At 48.1% G+C, this 19627-nt stretch overlaps 2 protein-coding genes across 4 annotated transcripts in view; one reads left to right on the forward strand and one right to left on the reverse strand.

Moving 5' to 3' along the window:
- Positions 1 to 9153, forward strand: part of GPBP1 (GC-rich promoter binding protein 1) — a 22282-nt gene extending 13129 nt beyond the window's left edge. For both annotated transcript variants that reach the window (XM_040420924.1, XM_040420922.1), the window contains exons 4-10: positions 12 to 235; positions 1616 to 1682; positions 2146 to 2321; positions 2561 to 2686; positions 4691 to 4878; positions 8239 to 8341; positions 8715 to 9153. In XM_040420924.1, the coding sequence (XP_040276858.1) occupies positions 12 to 235; positions 1616 to 1682; positions 2146 to 2321; positions 2561 to 2686; positions 4691 to 4878; positions 8239 to 8341; positions 8715 to 8879 (1049 nt within the window). In that variant the 3' untranslated portion in view covers positions 8880 to 9153. The remainder of the gene's footprint in view (positions 1 to 11; positions 236 to 1615; positions 1683 to 2145; positions 2322 to 2560; positions 2687 to 4690; positions 4879 to 8238; positions 8342 to 8714) is intronic.
- A 5200-nt stretch (positions 9154 to 14353) lies between these two features.
- C2H5orf51 (chromosome 2 C5orf51 homolog) lies at positions 14354 to 19174 on the reverse strand. 2 transcript variants are annotated; one of them, XM_040420926.1, is made up of 6 exons: positions 19069 to 19174; positions 18610 to 18719; positions 18224 to 18364; positions 17428 to 17556; positions 15782 to 15896; positions 14354 to 15615 (listed from the first exon to the last, which is right to left on the reverse strand). In XM_040420926.1, the coding sequence occupies exons 1-6, from the start codon at positions 19145 to 19147 to the stop codon at positions 15359 to 15361; spliced, it is 831 nt and encodes a 276-aa protein (XP_040276860.1). In that variant the 5' UTR covers positions 19148 to 19174; the 3' UTR covers positions 14354 to 15358. The 2 variants fall into 2 exon arrangements, with proteins under 2 accessions (XP_040276860.1, XP_040276859.1); XM_040420925.1 differs by having other exon boundaries at positions 18221 to 18364.
- Between the last annotated feature and the right edge of the window lie 453 nt (positions 19175 to 19627).

A 19627-nucleotide genomic window follows, 5' to 3' on the forward strand; every position in this document is an offset into this window, starting at 1 on the left:
CATGGCTTTAGGTAATTTGGGGAGAAAAGAGAAAGCTGGCTGGCGCTCACAAGGCAGGAATGGATCGGAGAATATAAATCAGGGCGGTACGCAGAACGGCACGGGCACCCGCTCTCGTAGCGGCACGGTTCATGGTGGGAAAAGCCCCGGGCATCGTGAGGGGAGTGCGTCGGAGAACGATGCAATGCGAAAAGATGACCCCGACAGACGCAAGCAATTCGAAGCTGAAGACTTTGTATGTATACGACCACAGCCCATACAGTGAACAGCAGGGGTGTACTCAGAACTTGTGGTGACCATGCGGTTTTATCACGGCGTGTGTTGCGGTTTTATAGATGAAACACATTTGTTTTACACTTTTTTAACCCGTCATAACGGCAACCACATCGAAAACCGGGGTATAGTGTTCTAACCCCACCAGTGTCTTAATACAGTGTAAGTGCATGTTCACACAGGTGTATTGGCGCACTCAACATTCCATGCGTTTTCTGCACTTTTTTAAATGCGATTTTCAAGTTTGAAGCAGTTTATTGCATGGATTTTGACTTCGTCGATTGCAATGACAATTTCCTCGCCCAGTCCGCACTACGATAGTGTTTTTTTTTTCCTGACATGAATTTTCAGTCAGGTGAGGTATTACATCAGTGATCCAGAGCCTGGATTTCCTATTTTATTGCTAAAATCAGGCGTGGATTCAGAGGTAAGGAGCAGTGTACAATCTACTTCATGCGGTGGACTGTTTTTATTTTATTTTTTCTGGATTTCCAGTGGAAATTCTGCAAAAAAAATAAAAAATAAATGCAAAACCCAATTCACATGCGGCAGAAAATACCTGTGCATATTCGATGGCACGCAGGTTTTATCCACATGATGTCCAGTCTGTTAGGCCTGTTTCACACTTGCGTTGTTAATTCCGGTTTTGAGATCCGGCAGAGGATCTCAATACCGGAAGTAAACGGATCCGTTTCAGGAGGCATCCGTTTAGTTAGGAGGCGGTTGTGTGAAATCAAAACGGAAATAGTCACTAAATACATCGAAAGTCAGTGGGTAACGGATCCGTTTTTTTTTAGGCTCCTAAAAAGATGGATCCGTCACCCTTGACTTAACATTGTTTTCAGTGCCGGATCATTTTTTTTTTTTTTTTTTTCAATTTTACGACCGGACACAAAACGGAATCCTGATGCATCCTGAACCGATCTCTTTCCATTCGGAATGCATGAGGACTAAACGGAAACGTTAGTTTCCCGGATCTCAATACCGGAAAACAACCACGAAAGCGGCCTAAATCGCCAATCCACGTTATAATCTTAAGGCTCTGTTCACACACCTACTTTTGTATGCACTGGATTTATACATTTCTATGAGAATTTCCTTATGTGACACGTTTGATCAGCTGTGTTGTAAAGCCCAGTCAGCGATGACTGATGTATGGCGTGGCAGTGCCCATGTCCGGGTGTGCAGTAAAACTGCTCTCTCTGCTTCTAGCACAGCAGATAGTCACAGCATGGCCCGTCAGCTATGCTTACTTATGTGCTGAAATACAGAATTGACGCACTTTTTTTTTTCTTTTTTTTCTTTAATTGATTGAGATGTTTTTTTTTTTATTGTTTTTCAGCCTTCTTTGAACCCAGAGCATGAAAAAGAGTTCAACCAAAACAAGTCTGTAGCTGCAGGCGTTTGGGGTGAGTCCTTACAGTGTCTTCCGTAGATTTCTTTAGGGGCTATAACAATGGTTTCAAACTTTTCTCTCTCCAGTTGTTGTGAACTACAACCCCCAGCATGGCCTGATAGGTTGTAGATGGCAGGGCATGCTGGAGTTTAGTTTGGCCGCAGACTGGAGACTACAAGTCCATGGTGATCTGTTTAATATGCATTAAAGGGGTTTTCCGGGATAGGCCATCAATATGTGATTGTGAGGGGCGGGCATCCTATGTTCTGCAGTAGCTCCGGTACACATTGGATGGAGCGGTGGGTTGGGGTGCCGATTAAACCCCCACCCATCAGATACTGATGGTCTATCCTGAGGACGGAGCATCTATTATACAGCAAGGACTGCTTTCCATCTTCCTCTAAAGAACGGAGGAGGAAGAAGTGCTGGAGCATTGTCATGGTTGAGTTTCTTCTTCTTTTCTCCTTCTCGTACAGAATATCCTTTGAACAGTAGATCCAGACCTTCTCGAATGCTGGTCATTAAGAAAGGGATGAAGGATGACTTCTCACTGTCTGGATATCCCATTGCAACAAGTTCTCACTCTTCTGACGTGAAGAATGAAGGCGATGCTCCCAAGAGCCAAGCACCCAAAGAAAACAGCCCCACTCAGGTAAATTCCCGCTACATAGTGTGATGAGTGCAACATGACGGGGGGAAAATCCCGGCACATCCTATGGTGGACGCATTCGTCGCACACTTCCAGAAATGGCCTTTTAGGTGCCACTGCCCAAGCGTTGGTCCAGGTGTGAAAGGTCAGACTGTTACTGGGGTCCCCTGTATGTCACGTCGTTCTGCTCCAGCGTGGAGGGGGCCGGACATGGCTGCTAACGGCTGCTGTTTGTCACATAGGAACAGCGTTGTCTGGAGGTGGATGAACACGAGCAGCAAAATCTGGATTCTTCTAATGAGATCTTCAGACCAAATCAGTGTGCACATCCTGACTCTCCGGACATGTCTCAGACGTCAGTGGAGGAGGTAGGTGCTAATCTTAAAGGGGTTATCCAATAGTACAAATACCCCTCCCCCCCCACAATGCCCGGGCCCCTCCTATAAACGATACTGTTGCTGCAATTTAGGACAAGTCCCAAACTAGGGAATCACACCTCACTGTGGGGTTCACATTGGTTATTAAGTTCTCCCCATGTGCCAGGGGATGCGACTGACCCAAGAATCAAAGACCCAGACACTTTGCTGCCGGGCAATGCCCGTAGAGCCAATGTGTACATCCGAAACTTCGGAATAATACTGTACAGAGGTTCGTCTCAGTACAGTATTAAAATGTATGGGCTCCGATGAGCCGAAGTTAGTTATTAATAACTTCTGCAGTTGATTTTTAAAGTGGAAAACCACTTTAAAACTTGAAACCGAACTTGGCTTCTGTTCCAAATAGTACCCAAAGTTGAGTTCGGTTTCAAGTTTTAAACTGGTTTTCCGCTTTATAAAATCAACTACCGAAGTTATTCAACAAAGTCACGTGTGAGCCCATACATTCTAATAGTGTACGGAGACGGATCTCCGTACAGTATTATTCTGAAGTTTTGAACAAGGCATCCAAAGCTCGCTTTGCTCAACAATAGGGGTTTACTTCAAAAAGTTAAAGGGGTTGTCTCATCAGACAATGGGAGCATATCGCTAGGATATGCCCCCATTTTCTTTATAGGTGCAGGTCCGTTGGGACCCGGACCTATATCGGGAACGGAGACCCGCAAGGTAGTGGCTGGAGGACTCCGGTCCGGCCACCACCTAGCGCACTCCCCATAGATGTTAATTGGGAGAGCACCACGCATGACCGGCCCCTGCTCCCATTCACTTCTATGGGCCCGACGGAAATAGCCAGGCCAGGCGGCCCCATTGAAAATGAATAGAGGGCGGCTGCGCATGCGCAGTGCGCCCTCCAGCACTTTTTGGGCTCTGTTCTCGATATAGGTGCGGGTCCCACACCTATAACACAATGGGGGCATATCCTAGCGACATGCCCCCATTGTTTGTGATGAGACAACCCCTTTAAGTTCAGAAGTACTGGTATAAAAAGGGGAAGAAATCAAAATAGATGCCTCTCGAAGTACAAGTGTGCTCAACTAAAATCAATTTCTCGCACAATACTAACCCGGTCCCCAGCACCGCGCTTCCCTTCGGGTCCCTGCAGAGCCACTGCTGCATCTCCCCGTCGCGCGGATCAAAGTGTCTGGCGACAGGGGAAGCAGCCAATAGCAGGCTGACTGGCCTCGGGGAGATTCAGCGGTGGCCGTGCAGGAATCAGGAGGGAAGCGGGTGCCGGGTAAGTATCGTCTATAGGAGGGGCCCGAGCATTGTGGGGGGTATTTGTACTATTGGCATAATCCCTTTAATACAGTCCTATAGGAACCACTTATCACTAGTGTTGGACACCTGTGGCACTTATATAGTCCATACAGTGTATTTCTCTTCCTTACTGTCAGACATGAACCCCTGTATGCAGCCCTGGGGTACGGTGCCAGAACACAATTGGTACAACCATTCCACGTCTTTTCGACACCCCTCCTCCAGTTCTGTGGTACTTGTCACAGTACTCACTTACGTAGCCTGTGGGTTATCCACAGCAGACATTTTCTGGTACACGAGGACTGCTTTTGAATACCCACCACCATGTCTGCACCTACCTTAGGGTTTAGCCATCCGGACGAGCCGTGTATTTTAGTGCCAGAAGCAGGATGAGCTCCTGTCGTGGGAATAAGGACGCTGCCCTAGAGGGAGTTTCTGATTCAGATATTCTAAGGGTATGTTCACACACAGCAGAACTTTCTGTGCCGATCATGTCAGCGAGGCTGGTTCTGCAGCAGGTGCATGGATATCTGCACGCCTCATACAGTTGTGGAATTGTCTGCGTGTGAATACACGGACGGCTCCTGGCAGACGCGTGTCGTGTCTCCATCACTGGCTGACCCGGCCACTATGCGCATTGTGTAAGTGACGAGTCCTCCCCGTTCCTCTTCCATGCAGGATGTGGATGATTGCAGTCTGCAGAACAGAGGAGGCACTCTGCATCAACCGGATATCAATCTAAACTTTGATAAGGGTGAAATCCCCCAAGGAAATGGAAACCACCCATTCACTTCCAGGCAAATCACGCGCTCTTCTACCTTTCCTCAGGAGAATGTTCTGTCGAGTTCACTGGAAGCAGAGCACAGGTATTCACCGCTGACTGCAAGCAGAGGTTGTATCCATGATTGTCTCAGCTGCAGCCTACGCTGCTCCTCTCCTGATCATGTGCTGGGGCTTTACTGTGCATTACATTCATTGGTATGTGGCGGTATTCATAATAAAGGGTTTTTCCCATCTGGGATATCGATGGCATATTGCTAAGATATGCCTTCAAGGTCATAGGTGTGGGTCCCACCTATGGGACCTGCACCTACCTCCAAAATGGGCGCACTCTGCTATTTTCGGAAGACCCATAGCAGTGAAGAGAGGGTGGCCATACATGCGCAGCCGCTCTCCATTCCGGGTCCTGTTCTGGAGATAGGAGCTGGTCGCAGAGGTGGGACCAGAACCTGTCGGACATTATTGTATAATCCTATCAATATTCCATTAATGTCCCCGATGGGAAAACCTCTTTAGCTGGGGAGTCCTGTTGTACATACATTTCACTAATCCTATACTAGTGTATAATGGCATACCAACCGCTAAATTGCCTCCGAGCTTACCTTAGCCTGCATGAAATTGCCTCCCTTGGGTGGTGGTGTAAACGGGCAACGGCATCCATAGCCTTTCCAAGATGGCACTTCTACTGCACAGACACAGGACGGTGATCGCCTCCGTCATGTTCTTATGCCGTTACACTAGTGCCATGGTCTTGGTCCTATCTTCCTCGGTGCCCACATTGCCAAGAAAACTGCAGTTTTGTAATATGCAAATGAGCCCCTAGGAGCAACATGGGCGGTGTCGTTGCACCTCAAGGCTCAGCTCACTGTCCTTCATGCCGCGCAGGCAGTGAAAACGTATTTACGCCTGGCCCTGAAGTCTCACAGGAGTGCGTTCATTACATGGATATCGCCCATCAGCCCGACATCTCCATCCCTTTGCTGCGCATGTGTCAAACGCACTTCGAGGCCAGGCATGAATATGTTTCCACTGCCTGGCCTGTCAGTCTTCGAGGTGGGAGCACGGCATGAAGGGCGGTGAGAGATGCAATGGCACTATCCCAGTGCTCCAGACTAAAAAAAAAATAACTAGGAGCCATTGGCTACTGAACTAAAAACTTTAGTCGCCAAATTTAAATGCATATAATTATAATTAAAAAATACTTGGAGGAGAAGATGAGACAGTAGTGAGCCAGCTCTAGGAAGCATATAGGAGACTACAGCAACACATACCTCTTCCATCCATTGACATCTTCTGTCATGTAGACGTTCTCTTTCCTCTTTTCCTTTGTTTGACCCAGATCACCATGACAAATTCTTTCAGCCGCGTCTAGGCTCTGCAGAGTTTGTTAAAAACATGTTCGATTTTTATTTTTATTTTTCTATAAGCCTCCCCACCCTGGTATCCCAACAATGTCATCCTGCTGTCCCTCCCAGTCCTGTGCCCACTGTGTTCCCCAATGCCCCTGCTGAAAAAAGTGACCCCAGTAGATAGTGTCCCTATGGTGCCTCCAGGAATTATAATGCCCCCTAGAGTGTCCTCCCCCAGTAATAATAATAAAACCCTATATTGTTCTCCCAGTAGTAATGCCTGTATAGTGTCCCCAAAAATAATGTCCCCTATTATGTCTCTGTAATAGAAATGCCCCTACAGTGCCTCCAGCATTAATATCTCCTATTTTACCCCAGGTAAAAATGCCACTATAGTGCCCCCAGTAGTAATACCCATGTACAAAAAAATCCCGCTATAGTGCCCCAGGATTAAAATGCCCCCTTCCCCCAGTGCATCCAGTAATGCCCCATATAGTGCCCTTATTTTTAAAAAAATGCCCTGGTAATACCCCCTATAGGCCCTTAGTGTTAAAAGTCCCCAATGCCACCAGTAATGGCCCTTATACTGTCCCCTGTATTAAAAATTCATCCAGAGTGCCCCAATTATGCTGCCAGTAACGTCCCCTACAGCTCCCTTCCAGTAGTAACGTCCCCCACAGCTCCCTTCCAGTAGTAACGTCCCCCACAGCTCCCTTCCAGTAGTAACGTCCCCCACAGCTCCCTTCCAGTAGTAACGTCCCCCACAGCTCCCTTCCAGTAGTAACGTCCCCCACAGCTCCCTTCCAGTAGTAACGTCCCCCACAGCTCCCTTCCAGTAGTAACGTCCCCCACAGCTCCCTTCCAGTAGTAACGTCCCCCACAGCTCCCTTCCAGTAGTAACGTCCCCCACAGCTCCCTTCCAGTAGTAACGTCCCCCACAGCTCCCTTCCAGTAGTAACGTCCCCCACAGCTCCCTTCCAGTAGTAACGTCCCCCACAGCTCCCTTCCAGTAGTAACGTCCCCCACAGCGCTATCCTTCCTCTTAGTAAAGGCCCCTAAGTTGGCAGTGAAAAAAAACAACTAATACTCACCTGTATCCCACGTTCACCGGTGTTCACGATTCAGGGCACAACCTCTTCTGATCTAGGGCCACATCGCTTTACTGTGTCTGGACGCAGGCAGGCGTGATGATGTCATCACGCCTGCGCCGGCCGTGTTGACATCACGCACGCCTGCACGGGTATTTACTGCCTCATAGGCTTCAGGCCTTCTAAGCCTGAAGCCTATGAGGGTGAGGGCAGAGAACTATCATCTCCTGTGCCCCGCCGCTGTATTCAACGGCAGAGCTGCGGCTGCGGGTCTAGTCGCAAATGGCGACAAGACTAAAAAGTCTTGTCGCCATTTGTAAATTCTAAGTCGCATTGGCGACCATTTTGGTCGCCATCTGGAGCACTGCATCCTCGTTGCGCCTAGGGGCTCATTTACAGAGCGGGCACTGAGGAAGATGGGACCAAGACCATGGCATTCAGAGCAGCTCTCCAAGGTCTGCCAGTTTTATTTGTACTTTATGTAGTGACAGGTGCCTTTAAGGCCGGCCATACGCAAGGTAACTGTCAGCCTGTTCGCACCAAAAACAAAAGGATCAGGCATGTTTAAATCTCCCTCCGTTGGCATCTGCCATCAGGGGAGAGTTGGGAGAACCCCATGTACATTAGATGGTCGGCCAAAAATGTTAGGTTTGGCCAATGTACAACAAATGTGTACGGCGAGCTCCTAACATAGATTGTGTGTAGATGTGATAAGATGTATGGCGTTAAAGGGATTCTACGAGACATGGCTGCTTTCTCCCAGAACAGCACCACACCTGTCCAAAGGTCATATGTGGTATTGCAACTCGGCTACATTGAAGTGAATGGGCTTGAGCTGCCCCACTGCCAGCTAGAACGGTTGTGAGACCCTCCAGACGTCTCCACTTCAGAGGTTCTGTAAGCTGTTATACCGAAGATGGAAGTTCTGACTACACTTGGGGTTTCATAGTGAATTGGGGTGACCCTGGGCATAGCTCACATAACGAGTTAAATCCTGATTGACTTGCAGGTTGTTGAAGGAGATGGGCTGGCAGGAGGACATTGAGAACGATGAGACGTATGCACCGCTCACAGAGGACGAAATGAGGGAGTTCCAAGCCATTAGTGAACAGGTAACAGGTTCTTCTAGACTGTCACAAGGCAAAATGTCCATTCTTTGTTCTCATGGGAGGTAAGCTCCTGACAGATCTGTGGAAGGCAAAGAGGGATTTGGGGGGTTGAGAGGAACCCAGAGGGTGGGTGAGAAAGAAAGTTACCTGGAGGGGGTGGATGGAGAGGAGGTGGGGCGTATGGGGAAAGAGGGCAGAAAGTTACCTGGAGGGGGGTGTATGGGGAAAGGGGGCAGAGAGTTACCTGGAGGGGGGTGTATGGGGAAAGGGGGCAGAGAGTTACCTGGAGGGGGGAGTGAGGCTATAAGACAATCTTAGAGATGTGCATTTTTCGGCTCTGGGCCGTTATTCATCAAACCCCTCCATCTCTTGCCAGCTGCAGAAGAATGGGCTCAGGAAGAACGGACTCCTGAGAAATGGCCTTTCTTTAGCGTTCAGGTTCGATCCTTGGAAGCGCAGCACTTTCAGTACTACATATGTGGACGACGATACAGAGACCAGCAGCAGCAGCGACACATCAGATGACGGCGACTACTTGTGAGGTCACGAATAAACCTGCTGTTCGAAGGGTTAATGATGTCCCGTAGCTGGAGACTCTTCTGCCGTTCTTTGGCCGAGGACACTGTAGACTTGAAGACTTTGATCTGTTCATTGATTCTTTCCTGGCTCTGGACGGCGGTGGCAGAGTAGAGAGGAGACCATTATTGGTTACCGCAAACCCATTTTGCCAAGGTTTCTGTTCAGCTGTTTCCAAAAAAAAAGAAAAACAAAAAAAGCACTTTACTCCCTTTTCCTCCACCGCAGCCTCGCACCACGATGTAGCATGTCTCAGATGTTTTCTTTCCTTGATGCCTTGAAGCAGTTTTTTTTTTTTTTTTTGCACAGATTTAAAGCATTGTTGTTTTCAGTGTTTCACTATCAAGGTTCTGTTGGGTTTCCGGATCGGCCCTGGCATTTGTGAAGTGACCTGGACTTAATTCTGTTCAAAATTAAACTTATTTTGATATTTAAAAAAAAACAAAAAAACTGATTGGTTTTAATTACTGCAGCTAATATGGGGGAGAAAAAAATGTTGAGTCCAGTCCAAAGGTGCCCATGTCGAGGGGATAGCTAAGGCCCTTTCACACGAGCGAGTTTTCCGCGTGGGTGCAATGCGTGATGTGAACACACAGCACCCGCACTGAATCCTGACCCATTCATTTCAATAGGTCTGTGTACACGCATCAGTTCTGCGTTGCGTGAAAAACACAGCATGTTATATATTCTGCGGTTTTTGCACAGCCCTGGCCCCATAGAAGTGAATGGAGCTTCAATGAAAAACGCATTGCACCCGTGAGGGGAAAAAAACTAACTGAACGCAATCGCAGACAAAACTGACCGAACTTGCTTTCAAAATGGTGCAAGTTTCCCTGAACGCACCCGGACCTAATCCTTTCACACGAGCGTGACGGGGCCTAAGGCTTTAGTTTGGGTCCTTAGGTCCCCTGGTGACACTTGGATCTGTAGTGATTGCGTTCTGAAATCAGCCAGATCAGCTGGAATATGGCTTCTAAAATGCCCCGAGCCATAACTTTTTTATTTTTCGGTTCATGTAGCCGTATGAGGGCTTGTCTTTTGTGGGAAGATTGTACTTTCATTTACTATTACATACTGTAGTGAGAAGCTGGGGAAAAAATTCAAATGGGACGGATTTGGGGAAAAATAACCCAAAAAACACAATTCCACCATTGTTTTAAGGGTTTTGCTTTTACGTTGCTCCCTATGCGGTAAAACTTACCTGTTACCTTCATTAACCACTACAGTACCGCCGTACGCAGGATTGCGTCTTTGCGGCGGCCCTGTTATTTCGAGTGGACGCGCTGGCGCGTCATCTCACGAGACGCGAGATCTCCTGTGAACGCGCGCACACAGGCGCGCGTTCACAGGAACTGCAGGTAATCGAGTGGATCTGCAGCCTGCCAGCGGCGATCATTCGCTGGCAGGCTGTAGATCCGATTTTTTTTACCCCCTTAAAGGTATATTAGACGCTGTTTTGATAACAGCGTCTAATATACCTGCTATCTGGTCCTCTGGTGGTCCCTTTTGCTTGGATCGACCACCAGAGGACACAGGCAGCTCTGTAAAGTAGCACCAAACACCACTACACCCCCCCCCCCCTGTCACTTATTAACCCCTGATCACCCCATATGGACTCCCTGATCACCCCCTGTCAGGCTCCATTCAGACGTCCGTATGTGTTTTGCGGATCCGCACATTGCCAGAACTATATAGAAAATGCCTTTTCTTGTCCGCAATTACGGACAAGAATAGGACATGTTCTATAGGCTCTACAAAAAAAACGCAGTGTTCGCCCGATCAGGCCTGATCTTGTGCGCACACTTGCGTTCAGTCCGCCCCACCGCAGTGACAGAATAAATTTTTTTCTGATCACTGCAAAAACACCGTAAAATCGCTGCGGCGCTATAAAAAGATCACTTTTGAGGGGCATGGCGAGTTCATAGAAGATTTATTTTATTTTTTTTAGCACAAGTTAGTGGAAATTTATTTTTTTTGTTTTTTCTTACAAAGTCTCATATTCCACTAACTTGTGACAAAAAATAAAATCTCACATGAACTCGCCATACCCCTCACGGAATCCAAATGCGTAAAATTTTTTAGACATTTGTACTCCAGACTTCTTCTCACGCTTTAGGGCCCCTAAAATGCCAGGGCAGTATAAATACCCCACATGACCCCATTTCGGAAAGAAGACACCCCAAGGTATTCGCTGAGGGGCATATTGAGTCCATGAAAGATTGAACTTTTTGTCACAAGTTAGCGGAAAGGGAGACTTTGTGAGAAAAAACAAAAAAATATCTATTTCCGCTAACTTGTGCAAAAAAAAAAAAAAAACTTCTATGAACTCGCCATGCCCCTCACGGAATACCTTGGGGTGTCTTCTTTCCAAAATGGGGTCACATGTGGGGTATTTATACTGCCCTGGCATTTTAGGGGCCCTAAAGCGTGAGAAGAAGTCTGGAATCCAAATTTCATAAAATACCCTCCTAAAAGGAATTTGGGCCCCTTTGCGCACCTAGGCTGCAAAAAAGTGTCACATGTGGTATCGCTGTACTCAGGAGAAGTTGGGCAATGTGTTTTGGGGTGTCATTTTACATATACCCATGCTGGGTGAGATAAATATCTCTGTCAAATGCCAACTTTGTATAAAACAAATGGGAAAAGTTGTCTTTTAGAGATATTTCTCTCACCCAGCATGGGTATATGTAAAAAGACACCCCAAAACACATTGCCCTACTTCTCCTGAGTACGGCGATACCACATGTGTGACACTTTTTTGCAGCCTAGGTGGGCAAAGGGGCCCATATTCCAAAGAGCACCTTTAGGATTTCACAGGGCATTTTTTACACATTTTGATTTCAAACTACTTCTCACGCATTTGGGCCCCTAAAATGCCAGGGCAGTATAACTACCCCACAAGTGACCCCATTTTGGAAAGAAGACACCCAAAGGTATTCCGTGAGGAGCATGGAGAGTTCCTAGAATATTTTATTTTTTGTCACAAGATAGCGGCAAATGATGATTTTTTTTAAAACAAATTTTTCTTACAAAGTCTTATTCCACTAACTTGTGACAAAAAATAAAAACTTCCATAAACTCACTATGCCCATCACGAAATACCTTGGGGTGTCTTCTTTCCAAAATGGGGTCACTTGTGGAGTAGTTATACTGCCCTGGCATTTTAGGGGCCCTAATGCGTGAGAAGTAGTTTGAAATCAAAATGTGTAAAAAAAATGCCCTGTGAAATCCTAAGGCCCCTTTCACACGGGCGAGTATTCCGCGCGGATGCGATGCGTGAGGTGAACGCATTGCACCCGCACTGAATACCGACCCATTCATTTCTATGGGGCTGTTCAGATGAGCGGTGATTTTCACGCATCACTTATGCGTTGCGTGAAAATCGCAGCATGCTCTATATTCTGCGTTTTTCACGCAACGCAGGCCCCATAGAAGTGAATGGGGTTGCGTGAAAATCGCAACGCACCCGCACATTTTCCCGCAACGCCCGTGTGAAAGAGACCTAAAGGTGCTCTTTGGAATGTGGGCCCCTTTGCCCACCTAGGCTGCAAAAAAGTGTCACACATGTGGTATCTTCGTACTCAGGAGAAGTTGGGCAATGTGTTTTGGGGTGTCTTTTTACATATACCCATGCTGGGTGAGAGAAATATCTCTCTAAAAGACAACTTTTCCAATTTTTTTATACAAAGTTGTCATTTGACAGAGATATTTATCTCACCCAGCATGGGCATGTGTAAAGACACCCCAAAACACATTGCCCGACTTCTCCTGAGTACGGAGATACCACATGTGTGACACTTTTTTGCAGCCTAGGTGGGCAAAGGGGCCCACATTCCAAAGAGCACCTTTAGGATTTCACAGGGCATTTTTTACACATTTTGATTTCAAACTACTTCCCACACATTAGGTCCCCTAAAATGCCAGGGCAGTATAACTACCCCACAAGTGACCCCATTTTGGAAAGAAGACACCCCAAGGTATTTCGTGATGGGCATAGTGAGTTCATGGAAGTTTTTATTTTTTGTCACAAGTTAGTGGAATATGAGACTTTGTAAGGAAAAAAAACAAAACATAATTTTCCGCTAACTTGTGACAAAAAATAAAAAGTTCTATGAACTCACTATGCACATAAGGGAATACCTTAGGGTGTCTACTTTCCGAAATGGGGTCATTTGTGGGTTTTTTCTACTGTCTGGGCATTGTAGAACCCTTAGGAAACATGACAGGTGCTCAGAAAGTCAGAGCTGCTTCAAAATGTGGAAATTCACATTTTTGTACCATAGTTTGTAAACGCTATAACTTTTACCCAAACTTTTTTTTTTATCAAAGACATGTAGAACAATAAATTTAGAGAAAAATTTATATAGAAATGTATTTTTTAAAAAAAAGAAATTACAACTGAAAGTGAAAAATGTCATTTTTTTGCAAAAATTTTGGTAAATTTTGATTTAATAACAAAAAAAGTAAAAATGTCAGCAGCAATGAAATACCACCAAATGAAAGCTCTATTAGTGAGAAGAAAAGGAGGTAAAATTCATTTGGGTGGTAAGTTGCATGACCAAGCAATAAACGGTGAAAGTAGTGTAGGTCAGAAGTGTAAAAAGTGGTCTGGTCATTAAGGGGGTTTAAGCTAGGGGGGCTGAGGTGGTTAATCACTGCAAAAAATGCACCAAAATGATACGCAACTGACAATACTAGCTAATTCCTCAGGCTCATGTTAAAAGCTGAGAACTTTGCCAATATCTTCCAGTCAGGAACATATGGGAGCCCCTCATGCACCACGTCACTGTGTCCCAGCACGCATGGGGTCCTACCACTAACCTGCCTGTGGTGTGTGAACAGTGCTAGAAACCAACTCACAGCCAGGCTCTCACATGCCTCCATAGTGGTATCACCAATGCGCCGTGAGCCGCACCCGCAGCAGACCACGTGACACAGAAGCCACCAGGTGCAAAAGAACGTTACCGGCAAAATAAACTGGCACATTCCATACACATAAGGACAAAAACTCACTGAAAAAAGTGGCCACTTTTTTCAGTGAGTTTCTGTTACCTTCACTAGTCAGTACAATTACGGCATTACCACATTTATATAGTTTTTCTTGTGTTTTAATACTGAACAAAAAAACTTTGGAAATTTTTTTTCTTTGCATCACCATATTCTGACCCCAAATCTTTATTTATAGCTATGTTTACGGCGCTCTGTGAGGGCTCATCTTTTGCAGGGCAACCTTTACAAAAAAGGTTGCCCTTTCACCATTTTGGAGTGTGTTTGACTTTTTCATCACTCTTTACTTTGGGAGGTGAAGCACCAAAAAAACGGCCATTTGAGATTTTTTTTTTTTTCTGTTCCGGCATTCACCGTATGGGATAAACACATTCACGGTGTACTAGTACGGGCGTTTTGAGATACGCCAGTGCAAATTAAAAATTTTCAGCATTTTTTATATAAGGAAAGGGGGTGATTTTAATGGGTTTTATTTTTTTTTATGTCCCCCTAGGGGACATTAACATGCAGTCATTAGATCTCTTCTTCCATAAACTACATGTATTTAAGCGTGCAGACTATGGGGAGCACTGTGACCTGCAGGCCTCCAGAGGAATATACCTGTGGCAGGCATGATGGCCTCCAGTGCCAACAAACGGCTTCTCTGTTCTCAGAGCAGGAAAGCCATTCCTGCCCTGGGACCACAGCGCTCCTGAGGGAAAGCCGTCTCAGCTGCGGTGGTCACAACTGACCACAGAATCTCAGGGGATAAATGTCTGTGCTATACATTATCGCCGATCACAGACATTAGCCACGGTGGTCTGCTAATTAAAACGGCAGAAACCCGGCGGCTAGGGCAGGCTCCGTTCTTTAAAGGCGTACGGTGCTGGTTAGGCGTTGTGAACTTACCCCAATCCATAAGCTTAGGAGAGGTGTCTGACTGTTCAAGAGCATGAGGGTCCTGTGTCCCCCTGTAGGAATGGAGAAGGTCAAATGTGTGCGCTGCGGCGCCATTTAGTCTATATGGGGTGGGCAAAGAAGGAGGATTTCTGCCAGTCCCATAGAGAATGAACGGAGCGGCAGCGCACACATTTGACCTTCTCCATTTATAGAGGGCGAACACAGGACTCTCATTCTCTTGCCCGGTGGTGGTCCCAACAGCCAGACCTCTGTCCTGTGGATGGGCAATACATTGAAATCCTGGGACAGCACTTTCTGTGCCCGTACTGTACGGGAGTATATAGCGCCTCAGAGAGGTGAAACCGGTACCTCAGAAGTGGTTTTCATGTTTTACTCCAAACATGGCGGCGGCGGCTGCAGATACCGCAGGATGCGATCACACGGCATGAAGACCTTTCATATGTTACATCAGGGCTGTCTACAATGTCTCCAACTCACACACACAGTAACGTATTTTACATACAGGTTAATTTCAGGACTCCCCCCCCCCCCCAATTATCAGACTTTGTCTTCCTTGAGATGCTGTAGGATCGTCTTGGCATTATCTGTGCTCCATCCTTGTCCACGCAGGGGCCCCTCACATACACAGACGTACGTGTCCAGCACCTTCTCCCCAATGTCTTTAAAGTGAAGACCTGGATTTGGATCCGACGTGTGGTGCGAGGCCGTCTCCATGTCCCTGCAGTATCTCCGCGCCCAGTAACACATCTCCCCGCAGTACATCAGAGCCAGAAGGTGGATGTCACTGAAGATCCCTGCACAAAAAGACAATCACTGCCAAGTAGATGGACGACGCCAGTACTGGAAATGCCCAGGTTCCCCTTTATACCACCATAAGAGTAATGCACACTGTGGTCGGCGCAGTTTTTGCAAGACCCATCACTGGTGTCTGTGTGAATCCCTCCTAGGCGCGCCCTTTACCTTTCTCCAGCAGACTGGCCGTGCTTATGTCCCGATACGAAACCTTGTCATCCAGCTGGACAGGACTCCGTGTATGGAGCATTTTCAGAAGGTAACTGACGCCATCTTGAAGACACTGGGTATTAAGAAAAGGTTTTAATATAATCGCAGGTAATTCATGTACACAGCCCCCCAACAGTTTTACCAAACCCTGGGGGGAGGGGGTCCAGGTGATGCAGCCATCTACGACCAACATAGCGGAAGTCACCACTAGAAGGGTCGCCTGTGGTCAGCAGCAGCGCCAGGTCATATGTTTCTCAATAACATTTTTGCACCATTTAAAGAAAATGTTCCAGCTCTGTTCACACTGGTGTCTGTTTCTCCAGGATACATGACTGATATCAGGCTACGTGGAGCCTCTTGCACACAACCGCACGCCCTCCGAGATATACTGTCCGTGAGCGGCATTGATCGGGAGCACACAGCATCATAGGATTACAATGATGCTGCGCGCGTCGGGCCGCCCACAGGGCGATTGTCCTGCTCTCATATGATCTTATGAGTGCAGGATAATAGCACCACGGGCGGCCCGACGTCCACAGCATCATTGTAATCCTATGATGCCGTGCGCACAATCAATGCCGCTCCGGGACATATGGCCAGCTCATGGACGGCGTACGGTCGTGTGCAAGATGTTCTCTGCTCCAGCGATCATCAGCTGCAAGTGTCTCCTGCAGCGCCACCACAGGAGACATAGGGCATTACACAGAAGTGAACGGGCGGTGTGTGTAATGTGTGGAGGCGCTCTATACCTCCCTGGTGTAATGTGTGGAGGCGCTCTATACCTCCCTGGTGTAATGCGTGGAGGCGCTCTATACCTCCCTGGTGTAATGCGTGGAGGAGCTCTATACCTCCCTGGTGTAATGCGTGGAGGAGCTCTATACCTCCCTGGTGCAATGTGTGGAGGCGCTCTATACCTCCCTGGTGTAATGCGTGGAGGAGCTCTATACCTCCCTGGTGCAATGTGTGGAGGCGCTCTATACCTCCCTGGTGTAATGTGTGGAGGCGCTCTATACCTCCCTGGTGTAATGTGTGGAGGCGCTCTATACCTCCCTGGTGTAATGCGTGGAGGCGCTCTATACCTCCCTGGTGTAATGCGTGGAGGCGCTCTATACCTCCCTGGTGTAATGTGTGGAGGCGCTCTATACCTCCCCGGTGTAATGTGTGGAGGCGCTCTATACCTTCCCGGTGTAATGTGTGGAGGCGCTCTATACCTCCCCGGTGTAATGTGTGGAGGCGCTCTATACCTTCCCGGTGTAATGTGTGGAGGCGCTCTATACCTCCCCGGTGTAATGTGTGGAGGCGCTCTATACCTCCCTGGTGTAATGTGTGGAGGCGCTCTATACCTCCCTGGTGTAATGTGTGGAGGCGCTCTATACCTCCCTGGTGTAATGTGTGGAGGCGCTCTATACCTCCCTGGTGTAATGTGTGGAGGCGCTCTATACCTCCCTGGTGTAATGTGTGGAGGCGCTCTATACCTCCCTGGTGTAATGTGTGGAGGCGCTCTATACCTCCCTGGTGTAATGTGTGGAGGCGCTCTATACCTCCCTGGTGTAATGTGTGGAGGCGCTCTATACCTCCCTGATGCAATACTGAACAATCCTCACCTGGTGGAAGGTGCCGGGATCTCTCAGCGCCCATCTCTCCCTCTCCCCCACAGTATGGCAGTACATGTACAGCAGGGCTCCTCGCCTCCAGTGCAGACATTCCTGAACTTCTGCATCAAGAGCTAAATCCTAAAAAAAAAAAAAAACAGGATTGTATACACATAATCCAGGCAGATGCATTCTGGGAATTGTCAAGTAAAAGTTCCGGGACAAAACTTTTTTTTTTGCTTATGCTCCCCTCCGTATTTTGGCGCAGGGTGCCGCCTTCTAGCAATAGCTACTCAGCCATCTGAGACTTGTATCTGGTATTGCAGCTCTGCTCCTTGAAACCACTAGGGGGCAGCTACACACTGCTTTTGACTTGACCTGAATCGGAGCCACATTGGGATGAGCAAATTGATTCTAACGCCTGCCATAGAGGCTGCGCATGCGCTGCTACACGAACAGATGCTGCTCTGGAAGCTGAACCGGTGCCTCCAAACTTGGTTGACATCTGGCCGGGCCTGGTCTATCATAGGGCCGGGGGGGGGGCGCGGCGCTTCTTCACCTACGGGGACAGAACTTTGCCCAACGAGACAAATCAATTGGTTAGGATCGTTTTGCTCGTCCCTAGAGCCACCTCCAGACTGCCCTCTAGTGGTGGCGACCAGCAGAAGACATTTTTCAAAGTAAGAGGCAAAAATTGCAATGGTAGGTAACCTGACCTACCCGTGGCCTCCAGCTGTTGTAGAACTACAACTCCCAGCATGCCCACCAGATTGCATTACATATAGAATACAGGGACAGACACTACTACCTGCTGGTGGTTTCCTCTGCTCAGCCTCTCGGGTTCTGACAACGTCTGGAGCAGATCTCTCACTTTCTGCAGGGAGTCGTCTCCTGGGAATTCTTCATCCACCAGACGGGTTTCTTCGTAGAAGGTGATGTCTAGTAACGCCTGCCCCAGGGGAGGACAAGGAGTCCATGAAATCCCTGACAGACTTGTCGGCCCCAATACACGCAGACGAAGGACGGATTCACACAATGCGGATTTGTTGCAGAAATTTCAGCAAATACCGCATTCACCTAAACGGGATTCGCAGAAAACGGTGCAGCTGCTGCAGAAATGGGGGCGTCCGTCAGTCAGACACATCTGCAGAGTGTGAATTCCCCCGATCTGGCGCTCGGAGACCCCCTTCATACCTGAGTGTAAAGTCCCAGACAGGAGGCCCATTCCGCGCCCCGCGCCTCCTCCTCTGCGCACGCCTCATCCAGTCTCTGCAGCGCAGCCGAAGCCTTCAAGAAAAGTGCATCTAGAAGACAAGAGAAGATGGCACCTGATGAGGAGGAGACATCACCCATTCCGTGTAATGGATGGCGGCACTTCTCGGGGTTCAGAGCCCCCCATCATTCACTGACTAGCCCCCCCCCATGGTGCTCTACAGATAAACCCAGCTGAAGGGGTGTCACGTGACGTGCAGGCAGGCTCTGACACACTGTGTGTATACATATACAGACCAGCACGGTACTCTGTCCTAGCTACAGGTCTCCAGCAGGGGGCGCAGTGACCGGCTGGGATTTGTAGCTCCCCCAGCAGCGCCGCACACACTGGGCTTCCCTCAGCTCCAGTTTCCGCCCCCGGTCACGACTCCAGGGTCTCACCGTCTCGTCCTCCCTCCTGCAGCCTCTGCCGCAGCCTCCCCGCCCGGGTCCTCCACTCCAGGCTGCAGGAGGACGCCATGTTGGCAGGGAGGGTCACATGGGCTGCGGTCACATGACTAGACCGGAGGGGGCGGGGTCACCAGTAGTGTGTATTTGCTCACCAAAATCGATGATAGGTCCAGTGGCTGGAAATATACTGGTGTGGTTACTGGTCCTGTACTGGTGTCACTACTCCTATACTGGTGTGGTTACTGGTCCTGTACTGGTGTCACTACTTCTATACTGGTGTGGTTACTGGTCCTGTACTGGTGTCACTTCTTCTATACTGGTGTGGTTACTGGTCCTGTACTGGTGTCACTACTCCTATACTGTGGGTTACTGGTCCTGTACTGGTGTCACTACTTCTATACTAGTGTGGTTACTGGTCCTGTACTGGTGTCACTACTTCTATACTGGTGGTGTTACTGGTCCTGTAATGGTGTCACTACTCCTATACTGGTGTGGTTACTGGTCCTGTACTGGTGTCACTACTTCTATACTGGTGTGGTTACTGGTCCTG

Source organism: Bufo bufo, chromosome 2 (genome assembly GCF_905171765.1).
Source record: "Bufo bufo chromosome 2, aBufBuf1.1, whole genome shotgun sequence".
Classification (NCBI taxonomy): Eukaryota; Metazoa; Chordata; class Amphibia; order Anura; family Bufonidae; genus Bufo; species Bufo bufo.

Excerpts from the sequence above, each read along its gene's own strand:
- C2H5orf51 (XM_040420925.1), bottom strand. The coding sequence starts at position 19,147 with ATGGCGTCCTCCTGCAGCCTGGAGTGGAGGACCCGGGCGGGGAGGCTG. Across the intron at positions 18,720-19,068 it reads GCAGGAGGGAGGACGAGACG|ATGCACTTTTCTTGAAGGCT; the intron begins GTGAGACCCTGG and ends CTTGTCTTCTAG. Across the intron at positions 15,616-15,781 it reads GGCCAGTCTGCTGGAGAAAG|GGATCTTCAGTGACATCCAC; the intron begins GTAAAGGGCGCG and ends CTTTTTGTGCAG.